This window comes from Cryptomeria japonica, chromosome 10 (assembly GCF_030272615.1).
Source record: "Cryptomeria japonica chromosome 10, Sugi_1.0, whole genome shotgun sequence".
In the NCBI taxonomy this organism is placed as follows: Eukaryota; Viridiplantae; Streptophyta; class Pinopsida; order Cupressales; family Cupressaceae; genus Cryptomeria; species Cryptomeria japonica.
Window position 1 is genome coordinate 285206255 of NC_081414.1, and position 20175 is coordinate 285226429.

Genomic DNA, 20175 nt, shown 5'->3' on the forward strand with positions numbered 1-20175 from the left:
CACACTTTCTACAAAACAAAAAAAATCTGACTTAAAGTTGCAACTTGATGCACCTCTACATTATGAATGGTGACAGTTTCAAAAAAAATAAAAAAATATCAGACTTGAGTAGCAGCTTGATGAAAATGACAATGGTATCTATAGAAAATAAGTATGCACATGTTTCCATAGAAAAAAATAACGTGAAACATATCACTACTAAATAAAATCTCCGCTACCAGTAAAAAACTCTTCTCAAGTAAAAAAATATTTTACGAGACGGTATCTATGAAAATTTCAGCCACTTTAGTCGTAAGTTAAAAGCTTAATCTTTATTCCTTTTCTTGCAGATTTTTAGAGGAGCTCTTTGGTTGATCGTCCAACTCTGCTGAAGGAATTGGGCAGTTCGAAAAGTTGAATATGGGTGGACACGCTCTTCTGATCCCCCTTCCTTACCAGGGCCACATAAATCCCATGATGCAGCTCGCCTGGAAGCTCGTCTCCGATGGTTTCCTCGTTACCTTCCTCAACACCGATTTCAATCACAACCGCATTATGCAAGCCAAAACTAGAAACTGGGACGGCATCCGAATCATATCCATTCCTGATGGATTACCGCCAGATGACAAACGCACCAACATTCCAAGTCTAATGGAAGCAATAGATAACAGTATGGCACCTTCCGTGATTATGAGGCTTATCGACGTGATAAACGAGAGGGAAGAAGAGCACAACATCACCGGTATAATAGTAGATGTAATTATATGTTCTGGGTTGAAGGCGGTAGCCGATTTCTATCAGATTCCTCTCTTTGCTTTCCACACATCGCTTGTCGCCAACTGTGCTATCCGCTACTTCATTCCGAGGCTCCTCTCTCTTGGGATCCTTGGTCAAGATGGTAAGACAGATTCACGCTTCTTTGTCTGTTTTTTTCTTTTTCTTCTTCGTTGTTGTGAGACTGGTTGTGTTTGGTGTTATTGAAGGAGCTCCCAAAGAAGAGAAGAAGATAACGTATATTCCGTCCATGCCCCCTCTGCGTTCTGGAGATCTTCCATGGCTGTTCGGTGGGGAGAAGATGTTTAAGAGATGCATCCGGATGGGAGAAAGTTTAAAGCAGATCAACGGGGTCCTCGCCAACTCCTTTTACGAGCTTGACGGTCCAGTGGTGGAAGAGTTATCCAGAGAGGTGGAAGTATACCCAATTGGTCCTCTGATTCCTTGCGAATTTCTGGAGGGCGATAAGAGGAGTACGAGTAAGGCCCTCCCAAGCTTCTGGGCAGATGATGTGCAATGTCTAGAATGGTTAGACAAGCAGTCTACCCAATCTGTGATCTATGTGTCGTTTGGAAGCCTCGCAGTGTGGAGCCAAATCCAAGTGGAGGAGTTCGCAGCGGGGTTAGAGGCTACCCAGAGACCATTTCTGTGGGTTGTTCGGTCGGATCTAATGGAGGGCAGCAAGCCCACTTTTCCGCAGGGATTTATGGAACGGGTGAGAGAGAGGAGCTGCATAGTTTCTTGGGCGCCACAGTTAGAGGTATTATCTCATCCTTCCGTAGCTTGCTTTGTGACACACTGTGGATGGAACTCTGTACAGGAGAGCATCACCATGGGCGTGCCCATGCTCTGCTCGCCTTATTTCGTAGATCAGTTTCTTAACCGCACATATATTGTGGATGTCTGGAAGATTGGACTACCTTTGGAATCGAATAAGGATGGAATAATAGAGAAGGGGGAGATTGCTAGAGCCATTGACAGATTGCTGGTGGGAGAAGATGGCGCAGAGATAAGGAAGCAGGTCACCAAATTAATGAGAACCAGTAGAGATACGGTAAAGGAAGGAGGTTCCTCATTCAACAACTACAGTATATTTCTTCACCAGATGAAGAAACAACTTGTTGACTGACATGTCTGGCTGTGACTTCTTTAGTTTGTCAGATTTTTTGTGGCGCGGAGAGGAAAGGAGGGGATATATGGTGATTCAGATTAATTGGATTCTGTAATGGTGAAACTTGTGTATTTATCTTCTTTTTCATTTAGTTTTGGAATGTTTTATTAGTTCTTGCATATTATTGCATGTGGGAAAAGACCAAAATGGAATCACATGCTGCAAATGTGTTTAGCATTAAGAATAAAATATTGCAAATGGGTTTAGCATTACGAATAAAATATTGCAAATGGGTTTAGCATTAAGAATAAAATATTGTAATAATGTTTTTCATTCTCCTTATCATTTCAGCTCTTAGAATGTATGGCATTAAATAGATAATTTAGTTAATGACAATCTTCAACTAGTGGGGACATGTGTTGGATAGTGTAGGTATGATTTGTGTAGAGTTCATAAATATAATAATTAGTTACTTTTTGGGTTTATTGGTGTAAGGTTTTATTAGTTCCATCTATCTATAGGCGGAGACTAATGTTTTCGTCTCCCTCAATTTTCAATTAACTTTTTCTTTGAAAACCGTGTTAAATATTTAAAGTATAGTTTTGCCTATAGTTTAGAGAATTTATTTATTAATATCATTTCTTTTTCTATTTTAACATTTTTTGATTGGCCGATATACTTTTTGCTGAGGTTTTTATTATTTTCTTTAAAATAAAAAAGAGATGGCCAATCAAAATGTGTTTCCAATGTCTTAAATAAAAATTACATGGTGGAATGTTCGAATATTTTAATTTTTACAATATATTGCCAAATTAAAAACACTGGAAGTCGTGTTTTATTGCTTGGTTCAGTAACTTCACCTTTTTGTTTTGAATCTAAAACAACACTAGCAATAATCATACGACAGCCATACATAGGCTATTCCGTCCAGAATAAACAAATGATAATGATAAAATTATTTTGAAGATCAAGTTAGAGCTTTTATAAAATGATAATGAACATAAAATCCCCATTTTTCCAACTGAAAAGCTATTCTTTCTTATTTCAAGCTTCCTATCTCAGGTTTTGAGATACTCATAGGTACTGCATTTGCATGTCTAGTAATTTTACTCAACCCTATTTTTCAATACAAGGAAAGAGCAATTTCACAAATGTCTGATGGCTTGGGTATATGGGATTCTCAAATCATAACTTTCAAGATAAATATGGTGTATGCTTTATGAATTTGGTGTCTGGAATTTGAACATAAAATCCTCATCCAGGCAAATGGGAATCTAGTTTTTCCTTATATCAAGCTTCCTATCCAAGGTTGCTAAATGTCATTGGTCTTGCATTCTCACAACTTAATATTCTATTTAGCCCTCAATTTCAATACAAACATGGAACCTTTTTCAAAAGGCTTATGATTTGAGTATTTGAGATTAAGTTCAAGAGTACTCAGGTCATATCTGTAAATACAAATTAGTCAACAAACAAATTACTTAGGTCATATCTGTAAATATTTACTGAGCATGATAAAAAAAGGGACCATTGCCTAATTTTAAGCTCCCAGTCCTAACAGGCCAATTAAAATGGAAGAGCTTAAATAGTCGGCACGTTGTTTGTTGTTCAAGGCATCTAAAACCCTTACTAACAAACAACATGCCTATCGTTTACTATCAGCCAATCAAATTCAGTGCCTGAGATATGCAACGCCTTCTACTCAATCTTTGGGCCAATAATTAGATAACTTTACAGACCAGAAGCCATTTTCAGATGTCTCCTAACCAAACTTGAGCCTTTGCAATCATAACCAGACAAATTAGACATCAATCTTGAATCTTGGAGGCTTAGACAACCTAAATTTAAACATACCTAGACTCTAAATCGCCAAATTGGGTCACAATAAACCTTTCCACTCCTTAATTGTTAATCAAAACAAGAGGAAATTTTTAGCAAGTGGGAAAGCGTTTTAGAATCTGTTAGGATAAAAACAAACATCCTGAGTTTGAGTCCTGCTTGTTCTATACAAAAATTAAGATGGCATTGACCCAATAACGACGAGAAATAGCATCTCCACTGTCTTGTACAATAGTGGCAGCTCAAATCTGGCGAGATTCCACATGACCGACTTCAACTTCACCTCTTGCACCTATAACATCGTCTGTATTGGAAGAAGTACTTAAGGCCAATGCCAATTGTACCCGAAACTCCTCCTCCATAAGAAAATAATCCACTTCCTGTTCTTCTTCGGCATTATTACTGAGCGTTCTTGTGCTAGGCCTGGTGCTGGTGATAGGAAGTTCAACAACGCTCCTGTTTACATGGGTCCAGGGGCCATCGAGCCTTTTGTGATCAATGGCCCATGACTGACCAAGAATACTAAATAAATGCTTGTTATAGAGCCTTTACAACAAAAGTATGAGCAGGTTACACGTCAAACATTTGGTGTCTAAATTGTCCTGGCTGTGTTTACCCTATTTGCCAGTTGTTTCGTGCTTGCAAAAATAGCCAGCCTAGTTGATATGAAGCAGAAGCATAATGTTTAAATTATAATATTTAAATTATAAGATTATAATATATAAATTACAATCTTTTTTCTAATTACTTGCATATTCATTTGTACTTTGATTTAATTACAATCTTTATATAAATTATAATATTTTTTACTAATTTCTTGTATATATTTATAATTTGATTATTCTTTTGGTTAACTTTTATTCATAGTTTAAATTATAATTTAAACATAATTCGTTTGCCAAACAAAAATGCTAGATTATGAAATTAACAAGCTAAAAACACAAAAAACGTAAAATGTTGGTTGTCATGGCAATGAAGATAGAATTTCTGTAAATATGAAATTGAAAGATTTTCCATAGAATAATATTGGTTAGTGGGAAGAAGGAATTAAATAGGGTAAGGCATTACATGCTTTAACTAATGATTGTTTTAGTCCATGGTAATCAAGGCAATGGTTGTTTCTTTCCATCCGTATATGGAAATGTCTTTGTTCTTTGGCAGTATGTTATTATTGGTTTCTTTTTGAAGAATTCGATTTTTAGGTTAGTTGATTTTTTCATTAATGTTGACTGAAAGATAATATTTTCATTAAAAAATTTAGAAAAATATTAAAATAAATATCAATTCTCTAGCAACAAATTTTATCAAATGTGAATATTTTTAAAGAAAATATCACAAAAATGTAACTGTTAATTATTGAAAGAATAAATAAATAGATATCATAAAAGTTATCCTTTTGTAATAGAAAATGGTGTATATCTTCAATTTTTTTCCTATTTATTTTATATCATTTTGTATGGTTGTTTCAAATATTTTACTTTGTGCATACTTTTGACTAATTTGACACCTTCATCTCAAATTTCTATTTTATCATTTGAAACAAACTAATCCCATCTCAAAATATTATTAGCTTTTAAATTATTTGTTTTCCTTCTAGGTCCTTGATTCAATTCAATTCCATAATTTATTAATAGTATGAGATATTTAAGTTTAAAAAAATATTAAAACAAAATATCATAATTGTTAAATGTAAGCACATAGCTAAAGATGGGATCTATTGCAAATGCATGAGATAAATAATAGTAAGTTTATCATTCTTCAATAAAATAATATTATATTTATTTATTTCAAAAAGCACTTGAAGATTTCAACAAAACATTCACCAAAATATATTGTTTTAAAATTATGAACATTTCCTCCCCAATTTCTTATTACAGTATTCTTCATAGCTCCTCACCAATGATAAAAGTTTGAACTCTCATCTCACCAAGATCCTTCTAAAATCTAAACAACAAATAATTCTTTTATTATTTTCAAAAAAAATTAGACAAATAGGGAGGGACTCCAGCTGTATCATAGCTCTTGTTGCATAATAAATTTACATGGTTAATCTGAAAATTTTATATTATTTATGGTAGATTATGTATTGTCAAGTGAAAAAAACTACAATTTGAAAAAGTAATCTCTCTTTTAGAAAGTGATTCTTGTGATGATAATTAGCAAAATTATTGAAAAACAATTTATTTTTTATTGTTGAAAAAAAAAAGATTTATTAATAACAAATGATTAGATATTATTTTATTTAAAACATTAATTTATGGGTATATTAAGAAAATATTATTGAAATTTTTTATAATATAAAAATAATAATTATTTTACTTACATATAACTTTCAAATGACAATCTAGATGTTTTAAGTGTGTGTGTGTGTGTGTGTGTGTGTGTGTGTGTGTGTGTGTGATAAAGTTTCATATTGATTGTTAAAGTAGTAGGTACATCATGTAAATTTATAATGAATGGATGCACCTTTTTCAAAAACTTGTAACAATAATGGACACTGTGCACATCTCACATATCTCAAGGAAACTCAAGAAAAAGTTACCAACTACTTTACAAACCATATCACTAGCTCACACACATACACACACACACACACATGCACGTGCACATGCGCACACATCCACACCATACTACTCCCTCCCTATTTCTATTTTTATATCTCTGTCACACACAAACTCTATGTTTCTCTCTCTGTATCTCTATACATATCTCTAGCTCTCTAGCTCTATCATTATATCTCTCATTCCCCCCCCCCCCCCCTCTCTCTCTCTCTCTCTCTCTCTCTCTCTCTCTCTCTCTCTCTCTCTCTCTCTCCTATCTTTATATATATATCCCTCTTATTCACTCTATCTCTTCCTTATCCCTATTTCTCTCTCCATCTCTCTACATATAAATCTACCTCTCTCTACTTCCCTCTTTATATCACTTCCTATATCTTTACCTCACTATTTTTCCATCCCCCCCCCTCTCATTATCTTCCTCTTTATATCTCTATTTCTCCATATCTATCTCAGTCTCCCATTTTGGACATCTTTCCCTCTATATATATTTATATAGATCTTTCTTGCCTCTTCTATCTTTCCCAAGTTATATATATCCTTCTCATTCTTATCTTTCCCTCTTTTTATGCCCATCTCTTCCTCTCTACCTATCAATCCCTCTTTCTATATTTCTCTCCTCCTTATCTCTCCCAATCATATACACACATACTCACTATATCTCTATCTCTATCCATATCCCTATCCCTATTGCTATACCTATCCCTATCTCTATCTCCATATCTCTATAGTTTCCCCTCTTTCCCTCTCTCCCCCTCCCTCAGTATCTATATCCACTACTTGTCATTGTCACCTCCTTCCTCTCTCACTCTTACCCACTCTATCTCTAAACTAACCAAATCATTTTTTTTATTTTCTACTCTAAACTAATCGCATTATTGACAAAAACTTGATGCAAACATATACATATATACACATACATACATACATACATACATACATACATACATATATATGTATATATATACATACATATACATACATATACATATACATTTTATATATATATGTGTGTGTCTGTGTGTGTGTGTATACATATACATATACATATACATATATATGTATATGTGTACACACACACACACACACACACACACACACACACATATACATATATATATACATACACTAGATATACATATACATATGTATATGTATGTATATATATATGTATATGTGTTTATATGTATATATATACATATATATATATATATGTATATATATACATATATATGTATATGTATGTATATGCATATGTATATGTATATGTATATATATAAATATATATGGATATATATACATATATATGGATATATATATATATACATATACATATACATATAAATATACATATACATATACATATATATATATATATATATATATATATATATATATATATAATACATATATATATATGTATATGTATATATGTATATATATATATATGTATATGTATATATGTATATGTATATGTATATATATATATATGTATATGTATATATATATATGTATATGTATATGTATATATATATGGATACATATACATATACATATACATATATATGTATATGTATATGTATATGTATATGTATATGTATATATATATATGTATACATATATATATATATATATGTGTGTGTGTGTGTGTGTGTGTGTGTGTGTGTGTGTACACACACACACACACACACACACACACACACACACACACACACACACACACACACATATATATACACACACACACACACACACATACACATACATACATAAATACATACATACATACATATATATATACATATATATACATACATACATATATATAGATACATACATATATATACATAAACATACATATATACATATGTATATGTATATGTATACACACACACACACACACACACACATATATATATGCACACACACACACACACACACACACACACACAAATATATATATATAGTATAATTTGGTATAAAATTGGGTTCATGGTATTGTTCATTTTCTAGACTTCTTATGCTTGGTTTTTTCATTTGTTCTTGTATCGTATTCTTGACATGGTTGATAGATAAAGGTTTAAAAACTAGAAAGATACTATTGCAATGATTTTTAGCTTGAGGAGAGAAGCATTTTAGTTTTTATTTGTGTATTAAAGATCAATGGAAATGTGTGCCTCATTGGTGGTAGATATTTTAAATTCTTTTCTCCATTTAATTCATTGCCTAATACATTAACAAATTAAAATTTGAACATACATTTATATTGATGCCACGTTGTTCTCCATGTTTCAACATCAATATCCCATCATTGGATTCAACTACCTCACCAATTAATGGCAATCTAATGACCTTCCCAACAAAGAGATAAGCTCTCTTATTAATAAACCCACCCCCTACCTGCCATGTTGTTCTCCATGTTTTAGCATCAATATCCCATCATTGGATTCAACTACATCACCAATTATATTCTATAAAAAATGCTAAAGATAAATGATTTACTAGGTCACCTCATTTCAAACAAAATCTCCTAAAATAAATAGAAATAAATAGTATACTATGTTACAAAATGATATAATTGGTAGGTCTAATATCAAGAAAGTGACAATAATTTGTTCAAAATTCATAGATAGTAAATTATCTGCTTGTGAGTTTTATAATAATTGAGGTCAATCAATTGTTTTGACATAGATACTTTCTATTGAGTACACATATGCTTAAATTGTATACTTAAACAATGATCATATATCCTTATAAGGTAATCCCACAATGGTGTTTCCCACTTGGTGAGACATTGAAATAAGTATTCTTAATGAAGATTTCACTTTCCATTGCCAAAAAGGAAATATTATGAAATTATTTAAAAAGGAACAAAATTAAGGAGTTGATTGGATTGGATGGTGCTCTTCTCTCGAGAAAGAGGAATAAATTCATAGGGAAGTGGTAAATTAATTCTACTCCGTGCTCAATCCTCCTCCTATCTTAGATGTAGGTGTTAATGAGATTTCAAAGAAGCTCCTTTGGGTTATCCCAAACCTTTTAAGCCCTAAAGATAATCATCTTTTGGAATGAGGTTTTATTGATGAGGAAGTCAAATAGGTGATTTTATCCTTGGCCTCATATAAATCTCTTGCTCTAGATGGTTTTCCCTAATTATTCTTTTAGAAATACAAAGAAATCATGGGGAAAGATGTCATATTGGATGATAGTTCCTATCGTCAGTGAGTCTTCTTATTTAGATCAACAACACCTGTATTGAGTTGGTTCCTATGAGAAGGGAAAATAAAATGACAAATTTCAAGCATATTAGTCTTTGTAATACCTACTAGCATATATACCTTAAATTTTAATTTAATCTATATAAAATACGTCGAGAGATATCCTTCTCGAGGTGCCTATTTTAACTTTAGGGTGTAAAATTCATTAAAAATAGGCACCTCAAGAAGGATATCTCTCGGCCTATTTTATATAGATTAAATTAAAATTTAAGGTATATATGCTAGTGGCAGTTGCGTGGAGCAACATGGAAAACATAAAATAAATCAACACATAATTATACAGTATCTTTTTTATTAAAATAAATTATATTATAATAAATTATTATACTATTACGCAGATATATGAAATCATTTGTATCTATTATACTATTATTCAGATATATGAAATCATTTGTATCTATTATGACTATTTTTTATAATGTATATGTGTTGCATGATCAAAGCAAATACTAAAATATATGGTTAGGGTTATGATGATATAAAACTTTAATTAATTGCAAGTATTATGGTTATGGTTAGCGTTAGGGTTAAGGTTAGTGTTATGGTCAGGGTTAAGGTTTGCATCATGTTTGAGTTAGGTTTATGATTAGGGTTAGGGTTTCTGGTTAGGGTTATGATAATGGCTAGGGTTTATATAATGGTTAGGGTTAGCATCAACATTAGGGTTTGGTTTTGGTTTAGGATTATGGTTCGGATTTAGTTTTAGAATTACGATTCCAGTTAGGGTTATGGTTATAGTTTAATATTAGCATTAACTTGATGGTTAGGGTTAGGGTTTACTGTCAAGGTTACAATTATGTTTAGGGTGTACATCAAAGTTAGGGTTAGGGTAAGCATAATTACAGTCAGGGTTAGGTTTGGAATTATAATTGGGGGTATGGTTAGGATTAGGATTTGGTTCATGGTTATGTTTTAGATTAGGTTAAAGTTAGTATTATAGTCAAGGTTAAGGTTCATATCATGGTTAGAATTATGATTAGGGTTATGGTAATGGTTAGGGTTAGCATCAAGGTTAGAGTTTTCTTTTGGTTTAGGATTATGGTGAGGGTTAGGGTTTATGCTTATGATTAGGATTATGGTTAGGGTTAAGGTTTAGTGTTAAGGTTAAGTTTATGGTTAGGTTTTAGTGTCGGGGTTACAATTACATTTAGGGTTTACATCAAAATTAGGGTTAGAATTAGGGTTATGGTCCAATTACATTAAGATTAGGATTAAATTAGTATTAAAGTTCAATTAGGATTAGGATTTGGGCCAGATTAAGGTTAGGAATGGATGAGGATTAAAGTTCAATTTGGGTTAGGCTTAAGTTTAGGGTAGGATTATTATTAGGGTTAGGGTTAGGTTAGCAATATAATTAGGGTTAGCGTTAAGATTATGATTAGGGTTATGGTTTGGGGTTATGGTTTATCTTATTGTCTATATCATGGTTGGGGTTAAGGTTAGGTTTATGATTATGTTTAAGCTTAGGGTCATCCACAAAGATCGGTGCATGTTCGACACTATAAAGGTAGGGCTCTACACTCGACATAGGGTCATAGTTAGGATACTGGCCAAGGTTAGGGTTTACATCATAGCTAGGGTTAGGGTTAGGGTTATGGTCATGATTAACATCATGGTTAGGGTTAGGTTTAGGCTTAGGATTATGATTTACATCCTGCTTAGGGTTAGGGTGAGGATTATAGTTAGGGTCAAGGTTTAAGATTAAGGATAGGGTTAGGGTTATGGCTTGGGTTAGGGTTATGGTTAGGGTTAGGAATAAGGATTATTGTTAGGGTTAGGTTTTAAGGTTAGGGTTAGGTTAGGGTTAGGATTTAGAGTTATGGTTAGGATAATGGTTTACATCATGGTTGGGGTTGGATTTAGGGTTAGGTTATAGTTAGGCTTAGGGTTATAGTTATGGTTAGAATTACATATGGATAGGGTTAGGGTTAGAGTTAAGGGTTAATTTTATAACTAATGTTAGTGTTTATATCATGGTTAGGGTTAGGGTTAGGATTTGCATTACGGTTAGGGTTAAGATTAGGATTATCGTTAGGGTTAGGGCTTAAGATTAAAGTTAGGGCTAGGATTATTGCTTGGGTTAGGGTTTAAGGTTTAGGTTATAGTTAGGTTTAGGGTTATAATTATGGTTATGGTTATGGTTAGCATACACATCATGGTTAGGATTAGGGTTTGCATCATGGTCAGGATTATGGATAGGATTAGTTGTAGGGTTATTTTTAGGGAAATGACTATCCAACCCTTAGGATGCACCAAGATATCAATACCCTTCATATATCATTAATACAGTGTAATAGATGTTTGTTGCATCTTAAGAGTTGTATAGCCAAATGTTCCCTATTTTTAGGGTTAGGGTTTAAGGCTATGATTAGGTAAGGTTAGGGTTAGGATTAGGATTATGATTAGGGTAATGGTTTAGGATTATAGTTAGGAGTATGGTAAAGGTTTTGGTTTACATCATGGTTCAGGTTAGGTTTAGGGTCAAGGTAAGGATTATAGTTAGGGTTATAGTTTACATCATGATTAGGGTTAGGGTTAAGGGCTAGTGTTAGGATTAATGTTAGTGTTTACATCACAGTTAGGATTAGGTTTAGGGTTATGGTTATGGTTAGGATTTACACCATGATTAGGGTTATTGTTAGGATTATGGATATGGTTAAGACCTAGGAGTATGGTTAGGGTTAGGGTTATGGTTTGGGACAAGTTTTAGGATTAGGATTATGATCATAGTTAGGGTTTACATCATTGTTAGGATTAGTTTTAGTTTTAGGGTCTGGGTTACAGTTAGGTTTAGGGCTATAATTATACTTATTGTTATGGTTTAGATTTACATCTTGATTAGGGTTAGGGTTAGTCATAGGTTTTGGGTTACAATTAGGTTTAGGGTAATAATTAGGGTTATTGTTAGGGTTCAAATTTACATCTTGATTAGAGTTAGGGTTAGCATGTTGGGGTTGTATAACAATTAGGGTTATGGGTTACATTAGCATAAAGATTCAATTATGGTTGGGGTTCAATTAAGTTTAGATTAGGGATAGGGTCAAGGTTAGGTTTGGTTTAGGGTTAAGGTTAGTATAGGATTAGGGTTTAGATTCAAGGTAGGGTTTATCATGAGAAGGCTTAATTTTAGGTTTAGGTTATCATAAGGGTAAAATTATAGTTATGGGTATAGTTTAATTAGGATTATAGTTAGGGTTGTAATTCAATGAGCTCAAGGTTAGAGTTAAATTATATTAATGTTTAATTAATATTAGGATTTGGGCTAGATTAGGGCTAGGATTAGATTAGGATTAGAGTTCAATTAGGTTTGGAGTTCAATTGGGGTTTGGGTTAAGTTTTACCATATTGTTTAATTATGATTACAACTCAATTAGGGTTAGGGTGAATTTTAGAGATAGGGTTCAAGTTGTATTTAGGGTTTAATTCCACGGTTAGAATTAAGTTTAGGGTTAGGTTATGGTAGGTTTCAATATGGTAAGATTAGGTTTAGGGTAAAGATATGCTGCAATTATGGTTACTAGTATAGGATAATGCTTGGGGTAAGGGTTGGGGTTCAATTAGAATTAGTGTTAGGTTTAGGGCTATGGTTCAATAAGGAAAAAAGTTAGTATTACAAGTTATTTAGGGTTTAGTTAGGGTTAGTGTTAGTGTTAGGATTTAAAAAGGGTTAGGGTTTCAAAATAAAGCTTGGTGCCAAGGTTAGGATTATATAATAAAGCTCAATTTTAAGGTAGGATTATGGTTTAATTAAAGTTTTGTTAGCATAAATTTTAAATTAGGCTTAGGTTTCAATTAGGTCTAAATTAGCAATATTGTCAAGGTTATAAGTTGGATTATGGTAAGTTTTTAATTATAGTTAGAGCTAGTATTAGAGTTCAATTAGGGTTATAATTAGGACTCAAATTCAATTAGGGTGAGGGTTTGGGCTAGAATTTAATTAGGATTAGGGTTTATTTAAGGTTAGGATTCATATTATGATTGGGATTCAATTAGTGTTAGATGAAGGTTTAAGTTTTATGTACGTTTTAATTCTATGGTTAGAGCTATACACATTTTTAGATTAAGGTTGGCATTTAATTAGAGATATTAGGGTTAAGGGTTAAAAGGTTATAGTTGATTAAAGTTATGATTCAATTACGAATAGGATTTGATTATGGTTAGGATTAGAGATAAATTAGGGCTATTATTGAATTACATTAAGGTTAGGACTAAATTATGTTTTAGAGCTCAAATAAGGGTTTAATTATAGTTTGGGTTAGTATTAGATTTCAATTAGGGTTATAATTAGGCTTATGATTCAATTATATTAGGATTAGGGTTAAGAGAGAATTAACATTTAATTAGGCTTAGGGTTTAAATTTGAATTGAATTAAGATTAGGGTTTATTTTAGGGTTTCAAATGTTGACAATGTTTAATTCCATGGTTATAGTTAAGTTTAGGGTTAGGTTATGGTCAATTTTCAACTAATATGGTAATATTAGGTTTAGGGTTAAGGTTACGCTACAATAAGGGTTAGTATTGTAGTATAATTCTTGGTATAAGGATAATGGTTCAATTAGAATTAGTGAGGGTTAGGAATAGGGTTTAATGAAATCAGATTCAATTTTAGGGTTCAAGTAGGGTTAGGGTTCAATTTAGGATTAGGACTCAATTTTGGTTAGATTAGGGTTTAAGTTGTAGGTAGGGTTTAATTTTAGGGTTAGGGTTAAGTTTAGGGTTAAGCTTCAATTATGATAAGATTATGTTTATGTATAAGGTTATGCTACAATTAGGTTTTCTATTGTAGGATAATGCATTCATAAAACTTATTATTATTTTCATATGTAATATTAAAAAAAATCTTCATTATTATGTACTTATGATTTTTTTCAATATTTCATAATTTTATGAAATGAAATTAAAAAAAATAAAGACATTATAAAACATATTAAACTTTCTTATAATAAAAATAACCTTATAATATAAATTTAAAATATACACATTTTTCAAAACTTTAAATTTTCTTTTAATTAAAATTATCTTTGTTGTAACATTTATTCTAGCCCTAAGCTTAATAAAATTAAACACTAACCCTAACTATAATTATACCAAAATCTTACTTAAATGCTATCAAACCCTAACCTAATTAAACCAAAATTTTAATTGAACGTTTACCCTTTACCAAAATAATTTGAAATATTTAATTAAATTTTAAAATAATATTTAAATAATAATAAATAAATAAATATATTATACATTATTATTATTTGAACCTTTTAAAATTTTAAGTGTTTTACTTAAAAATTTGTAGAAAACTATTTAGATGGAACTAATTTTTTTAATTTTAATACAAATAAATTTGTTCAAACTCAACTAAGAGATAAATAAGATATAAATATTTTTGTCGATCTTTGTAAATAAGATAAATAAGATATGGTTAAAATTTAGAAACATCAAAAATCTTTTTGATGATGTTTCAAACTTGAAAACTAAAATGTAATTTTGATTGTTTTAATTTAGAAAGATTATATTTTTAATCTGAAACATATAAAATCATTTTGATATTTCTTGATTGAAAATTAAGATTCTTTCCTTCTTTTTTCTATCAAAATATTGCTTTTAGTTTTAATATTAAAATTCTTTTCTTCATTTTTCTATCAAAATATTAATTTTATTTTTATTATTCTCTAAAAAAAAATTCAAAGTATTTTATGAAACTAAGATGAATCTAGTAACATTTTACATAGATTATCTATATTTCATTCACTAATCACTCAACTAACATTGAAAAAAAATATGATCTAAATAAAGACATAAATAATTTGTTGATGATATCCCTAACAAGTTTTGTTCTTCCTATATAACCATCATTGACATATCTCGCATAAATCAATCACATTTATAAAAAGACAGATTTCTCATTCTGAGCATGAAATATTTGGGGAGCTCCATACTAAATTTTCCATTACCCTCAGAATTATTTAAATGCCTTATTGCTTGCAAAAAAAGAAATGAATAATCAATAATTACAAACATTACAAAAAGATATAACAAAATCCGAGAACTCCAATATATATATATAACAAAATCTGTGGCAAAATCCTAATACTATGAAAGGATGAAGATCACATATGAATAAATGGCTAAATTTTTCTTCTCTTTGTGCAGATCTTCCTATGTGTATAATACTTGTTCTAGCTATTCTTTCCTGTTGATCATAAATAAGATCCAGATTTTTCTATCTTACCAATTAATAAAATCTAAACATGGTTACTCACAGTCTCCATGCAACACTCATACAGGATATTAGAAATCAATGAAATAGATAGATAAAAGAGAATTTTAAATATAGACAAATTTGTCCAGTAAGGTAGAAGCCAAAATATTAAGTAATAATCGATTTAAAAACAAACAAATTGAAAAATCACAAATCTTAAAAAGATCAATGTTTAATAATAAAAACATAATTTAAAAATAAATAAAACAACAAATGACTCAACTCAAAATACTAATCGCATCAGCATTTGTATTTTCTTAATTGCAATATATAAATAGATACGAAAGGACTCAAATTATTCTCAGTGATGTAATAAGATAGGCTGTACTAGAATCCAATCCAATTGATGAAGATCTTGCAGTAAAGCACCATATCCCAATTGTATATTGCCATGAGTATCCATAGGTGCATATACATATTAGGAACATCATTTTAGGACCATGAATTTATCATTCAGAGTCCATTAAGTTGAATAAATTTTTTTTAAAAATTTAATAACATGTAAGGATTACAATCCACAATCTATCGCAGTTTTTCTAGAATCTAATATACCTTGCTACAAATATACCCACAAGCAAGTCAGGTTTAAAGCCGATGAGTTTTTTTTGAACAATCCCCACACTGAGCGTTTTTTTGCCATATAAACCGAACCATCCTCTGTTGAAACCTTTCACACCCGTCTGTGTATTTGATATCTCTAACAACTTGCACCATGTTCATTTATATAACTAATTAAAAAATCATTTCTTGAATTTTTAAAAGGTAAGGAAGAGGCCAAACCTTGTTGAGCTCCAGACGTGGGTCAGAAAGAGATCCATTAGCAGAGTGGAGAAATTCCTGAGCTTTCGATTTGTTCTTGCGTGAATCTGCTGTCAGTAAAATTGTCACAAAAAAATAACAAAAAATGAGTAGATCTTGCAGGAAAAATATTATGAAATCTACCAAAGCAGATTTTTTTAAAACCCAGATGAACTTCATTGTAGATCGCAACATGCATCTCTCTCCAATGCACTAATCTCCTCCATTGCTGCTATTCAAATGAGAAATATTGAAACCCACCATTCTTTTAAACACGTCGCATGAATCTCCACTTTCTATTGTTATATTTTGGGTTACTGACATGAGCTGAAAGCAATTAAAATATAAGAGTTGCAGAGTCCTCATTTATGAAATGTCAGTCTCTTCGAATTCTATGAAGGTTGTCGAATTTCATATGCCTGGTTTCTATGACTCTTTGCAGTTATGAATGAAATCCCTGGCCTTTCACTACCATTTGGATGAAACCATTATCATTATGGACACAAGATGACAGGACTCTTGGAATTCCATATGCTGCAACTATAACTGCCCTTTCTTTTTTGTTTCATGGATGTGCTGACATTGTATAGGACGCCTCTCGACATAAATAGAAGATCTTGTCAAAACTTTTGGTTAACAAAATCAAGCCCCTTCTTGGAAAATTGCTTCATTAACACCAAAATGGTTTTGTTCTTGGTCGACAAATCTATGATATTTTTCTTATGGTCCATGAATATCTCCACTTTATGAGAATAGAAAATAAAGTTCTCAATAGATTTGGGTTTTGGGGAAAATTTGTAAAGATGGTGGAGGCTTTCTTTTGCTCACCCATGTTCTCTATCTTAGTGAATGGTTCTCCCCAAGGTTATTTGTTTATCTTTTGGGTGCCTCAAATAAGTTGAGCCTTTATCTCCCTATGTTTTCATCATTATGGCTAATGCTCGGTGTAGACATATTGAGGCTTGTATCCACGATGGTTCCTTGAAAGGTATTAAACCTTCTTCAACCCCATTTATTATTTTACATCAACAAATTACTGATGATGCTCTTTTGTTGGGTTTAGCATCACTTGCAAAAGATAAAGGGTGGATCTTTATCTTTTCTGAGTACACAAAAAATCCTAGGGAATGAATCAATTGCAACAAGAGTTCTACCTACTTCATGAATGTTTCTCCTCAAATTCAGAATCATATAACTATATTTTTGTGTTGTTAAATTGTTAGTCTTCTTGCTTCATATTTTCATTTACCTCTTAAAATTGGTAAAGTGGAGAATTTCATTTGGTTTGGTTTGCTAGAGAGAGTCCAAAAGGAGATGGTGGGTTAGAAAGGAGCCCTTCTGAGTAAAGATATAAAACTTCAACTCTTGAAATCTTCTCTCCAAAGTTCTTCGATGTACCTTCACTCTCTATTCCATATCCTAGCTACCCAGGAAAATAAACTGGATCAAATCTAGATGAGATTCCTATGGATTGGAGTGGAATAGAAGAATTAAATATCCTTGATTGGTTGGGGAATGATCTACTCTAATAAGTTGCCAGGAGGTCTTGGCATTAGGGACTCTCAATCCCTTAATTTTATCATCCTTGCTAAAATTGGATGGAGACCTATAGTGGAGAAGGTAGACTGGTCAAATGTGATGAAGAGAAAGAACCTTAATGGAAGAGATAATAGATCCTTTATTTGTATTAAGAAGCTTCCTAGGGAATCCCACATATGAAACAACATGATTAAATCCAAACTATTTCTTCATAAAGAATTGCTTTGGCAAGTTCTGGATGGTGGGTATATTGGATTCTAGAAGGATCCTTGTGCCTCGACTACTCCTTTGGAGTTTCGCCTGATATGGTTAGCTATTGAGAAAGATTTGGTTGATAGGTTTGGATGCTTTTAGTGGATTATTGGAACCCTAGTTTTTCCTCACCTAAATTAAAATTCAACTCTTTAGTCTTTGAACCTTTTCTTTGAACAATAGTTGAGGAACCATTTAGGATATAAATTAACTTAAGGTTTTTTAAAATGGAAGATTGCAAAAAATTGGCGTGGGCTTTATCTAAGGATGGAAATTACTCTGTTAAATCCGATTTTGATCTTCTATTCCCTTCCTTCCATTCTCCCTTTAAATGGTTGAATATCTAGAGCACTAAAATTTTATACTCTTATTTGTAAAATACATTGGGATGCTTTTCTACTTAGAAAGCATTCTATTTCTATTTTGAATTATTTTAATTATGGTTGTTAAACCATAAGTTGAAAAAATGTTTTTTAATTTTGAGTGCATTTATTTTGTTGTTTGACTTTAATTTAAAAATATATATACAAAATTACAACTGATTTCTTATAAATTGTCAATTAATTTATGTTGGAATTAGTGAGAGAGTATTTCACAATTAAATACTTACACATGTACTTCATTTAAAAGAAAACTATCTAATAGAAATAAAAATTAATATAGATGAATATGCACCAAAGACAATTTTGAAATTTTTTATTTTAATTTAATAAAAAAAAATTGCATTATATACATAAATGTTTAATTTAAAATTATTTTAATTAGAATAAATTTTTTTATAAATTAATTTTAGGAAGGCTATATATTAAAAAACTAAAAACAAATTATCATATTAGATTTTTTTAAATTAATGTATTTTGAGAGTTAAATTAATAAGAATGATGGTGTTTATTAAATAAAATAATGAATATTTGACCATATAAAGAAAAAATTATCATCTACCAAATCTAATAGATTTGAAAAAATTAAACTATCACTTGCATCCTAACGAGGTGCAATGGTTATGTCGATAACAAGATATTGTGTGGATAATAAATTGGAAGGAAGACAAAAGTTGGGAGAAATGAACATTGTCTTTGTTAGGGTTAATTATTTAGAATACAGTTGAGCTAATCCTAAAATATATATATAAAAAATGAATATGAAGGGATGCTACTTATAATTTAAACTAACAAGTTATGCAATTTTTTTTGGTTATACAAAATGATTTTACAACATATGAAGATGATTAAGTTAGGATACTAATTAAATTGAGTAGATTTGTTGATAGTTGATGAGACATCTTATATACAATTATCGGAATTCAAGAAAGATACAACTTATTATTATTTACTTCAAGGATATGTAGGTTTGTTCATCGATTGGCTTGTCCTCCAAAAGCATTTTTTCTTTTTTGGAGTAAGGTGTCGAACAAATCGTTGACTATAGTTAAAATAAGTCAATTACTAGGAAAATTTTTTGTGCTATATTCAAGAATATAATCATCAACAATGGTAGTCATCATGTCCCTAAGAATGTTGTAGTATGCGTACAATAAAAGATGATATTTGTGTAATAATGTGCCCAAAAAGGTAGGAGTAGCTTGGTTAATTCCTTCATGTTGTTTTTCATACTCACGTTGCACCAATTTGTCCATCCATCGATTATAATATTAAGTATGTTGTCTAGAAAGCTATGTTTTTTTACTGAGATAATCTAACAATAATAAAATGAGTCACTAGCTGAGGCCAAAAATATGAACTGCTAGCATGATATATTGTAGTTTCGCCTTGCTCTCATGCATTTATTAA

At 31.2% G+C, this 20175-nt stretch overlaps 1 protein-coding gene across 1 annotated transcript; it reads left to right on the plus strand.

Moving 5' to 3' along the window:
• Window positions 1–318: 318 nt before the first annotated feature.
• On the plus strand, window positions 319–2126 carry LOC131055528 (anthocyanidin 3-O-glucosyltransferase 7-like). The gene is made up of 2 exons (XM_057989995.2): window positions 319–877; window positions 963–2126. The coding sequence occupies exons 1-2, from the start codon at window positions 400–402 to the stop codon at window positions 1880–1882; spliced, it is 1398 nt and encodes a 465-aa protein (XP_057845978.1). The 5' UTR covers window positions 319–399; the 3' UTR covers window positions 1883–2126.
• The last annotated feature ends 18049 nt before the right edge of the window (window positions 2127–20175 follow it).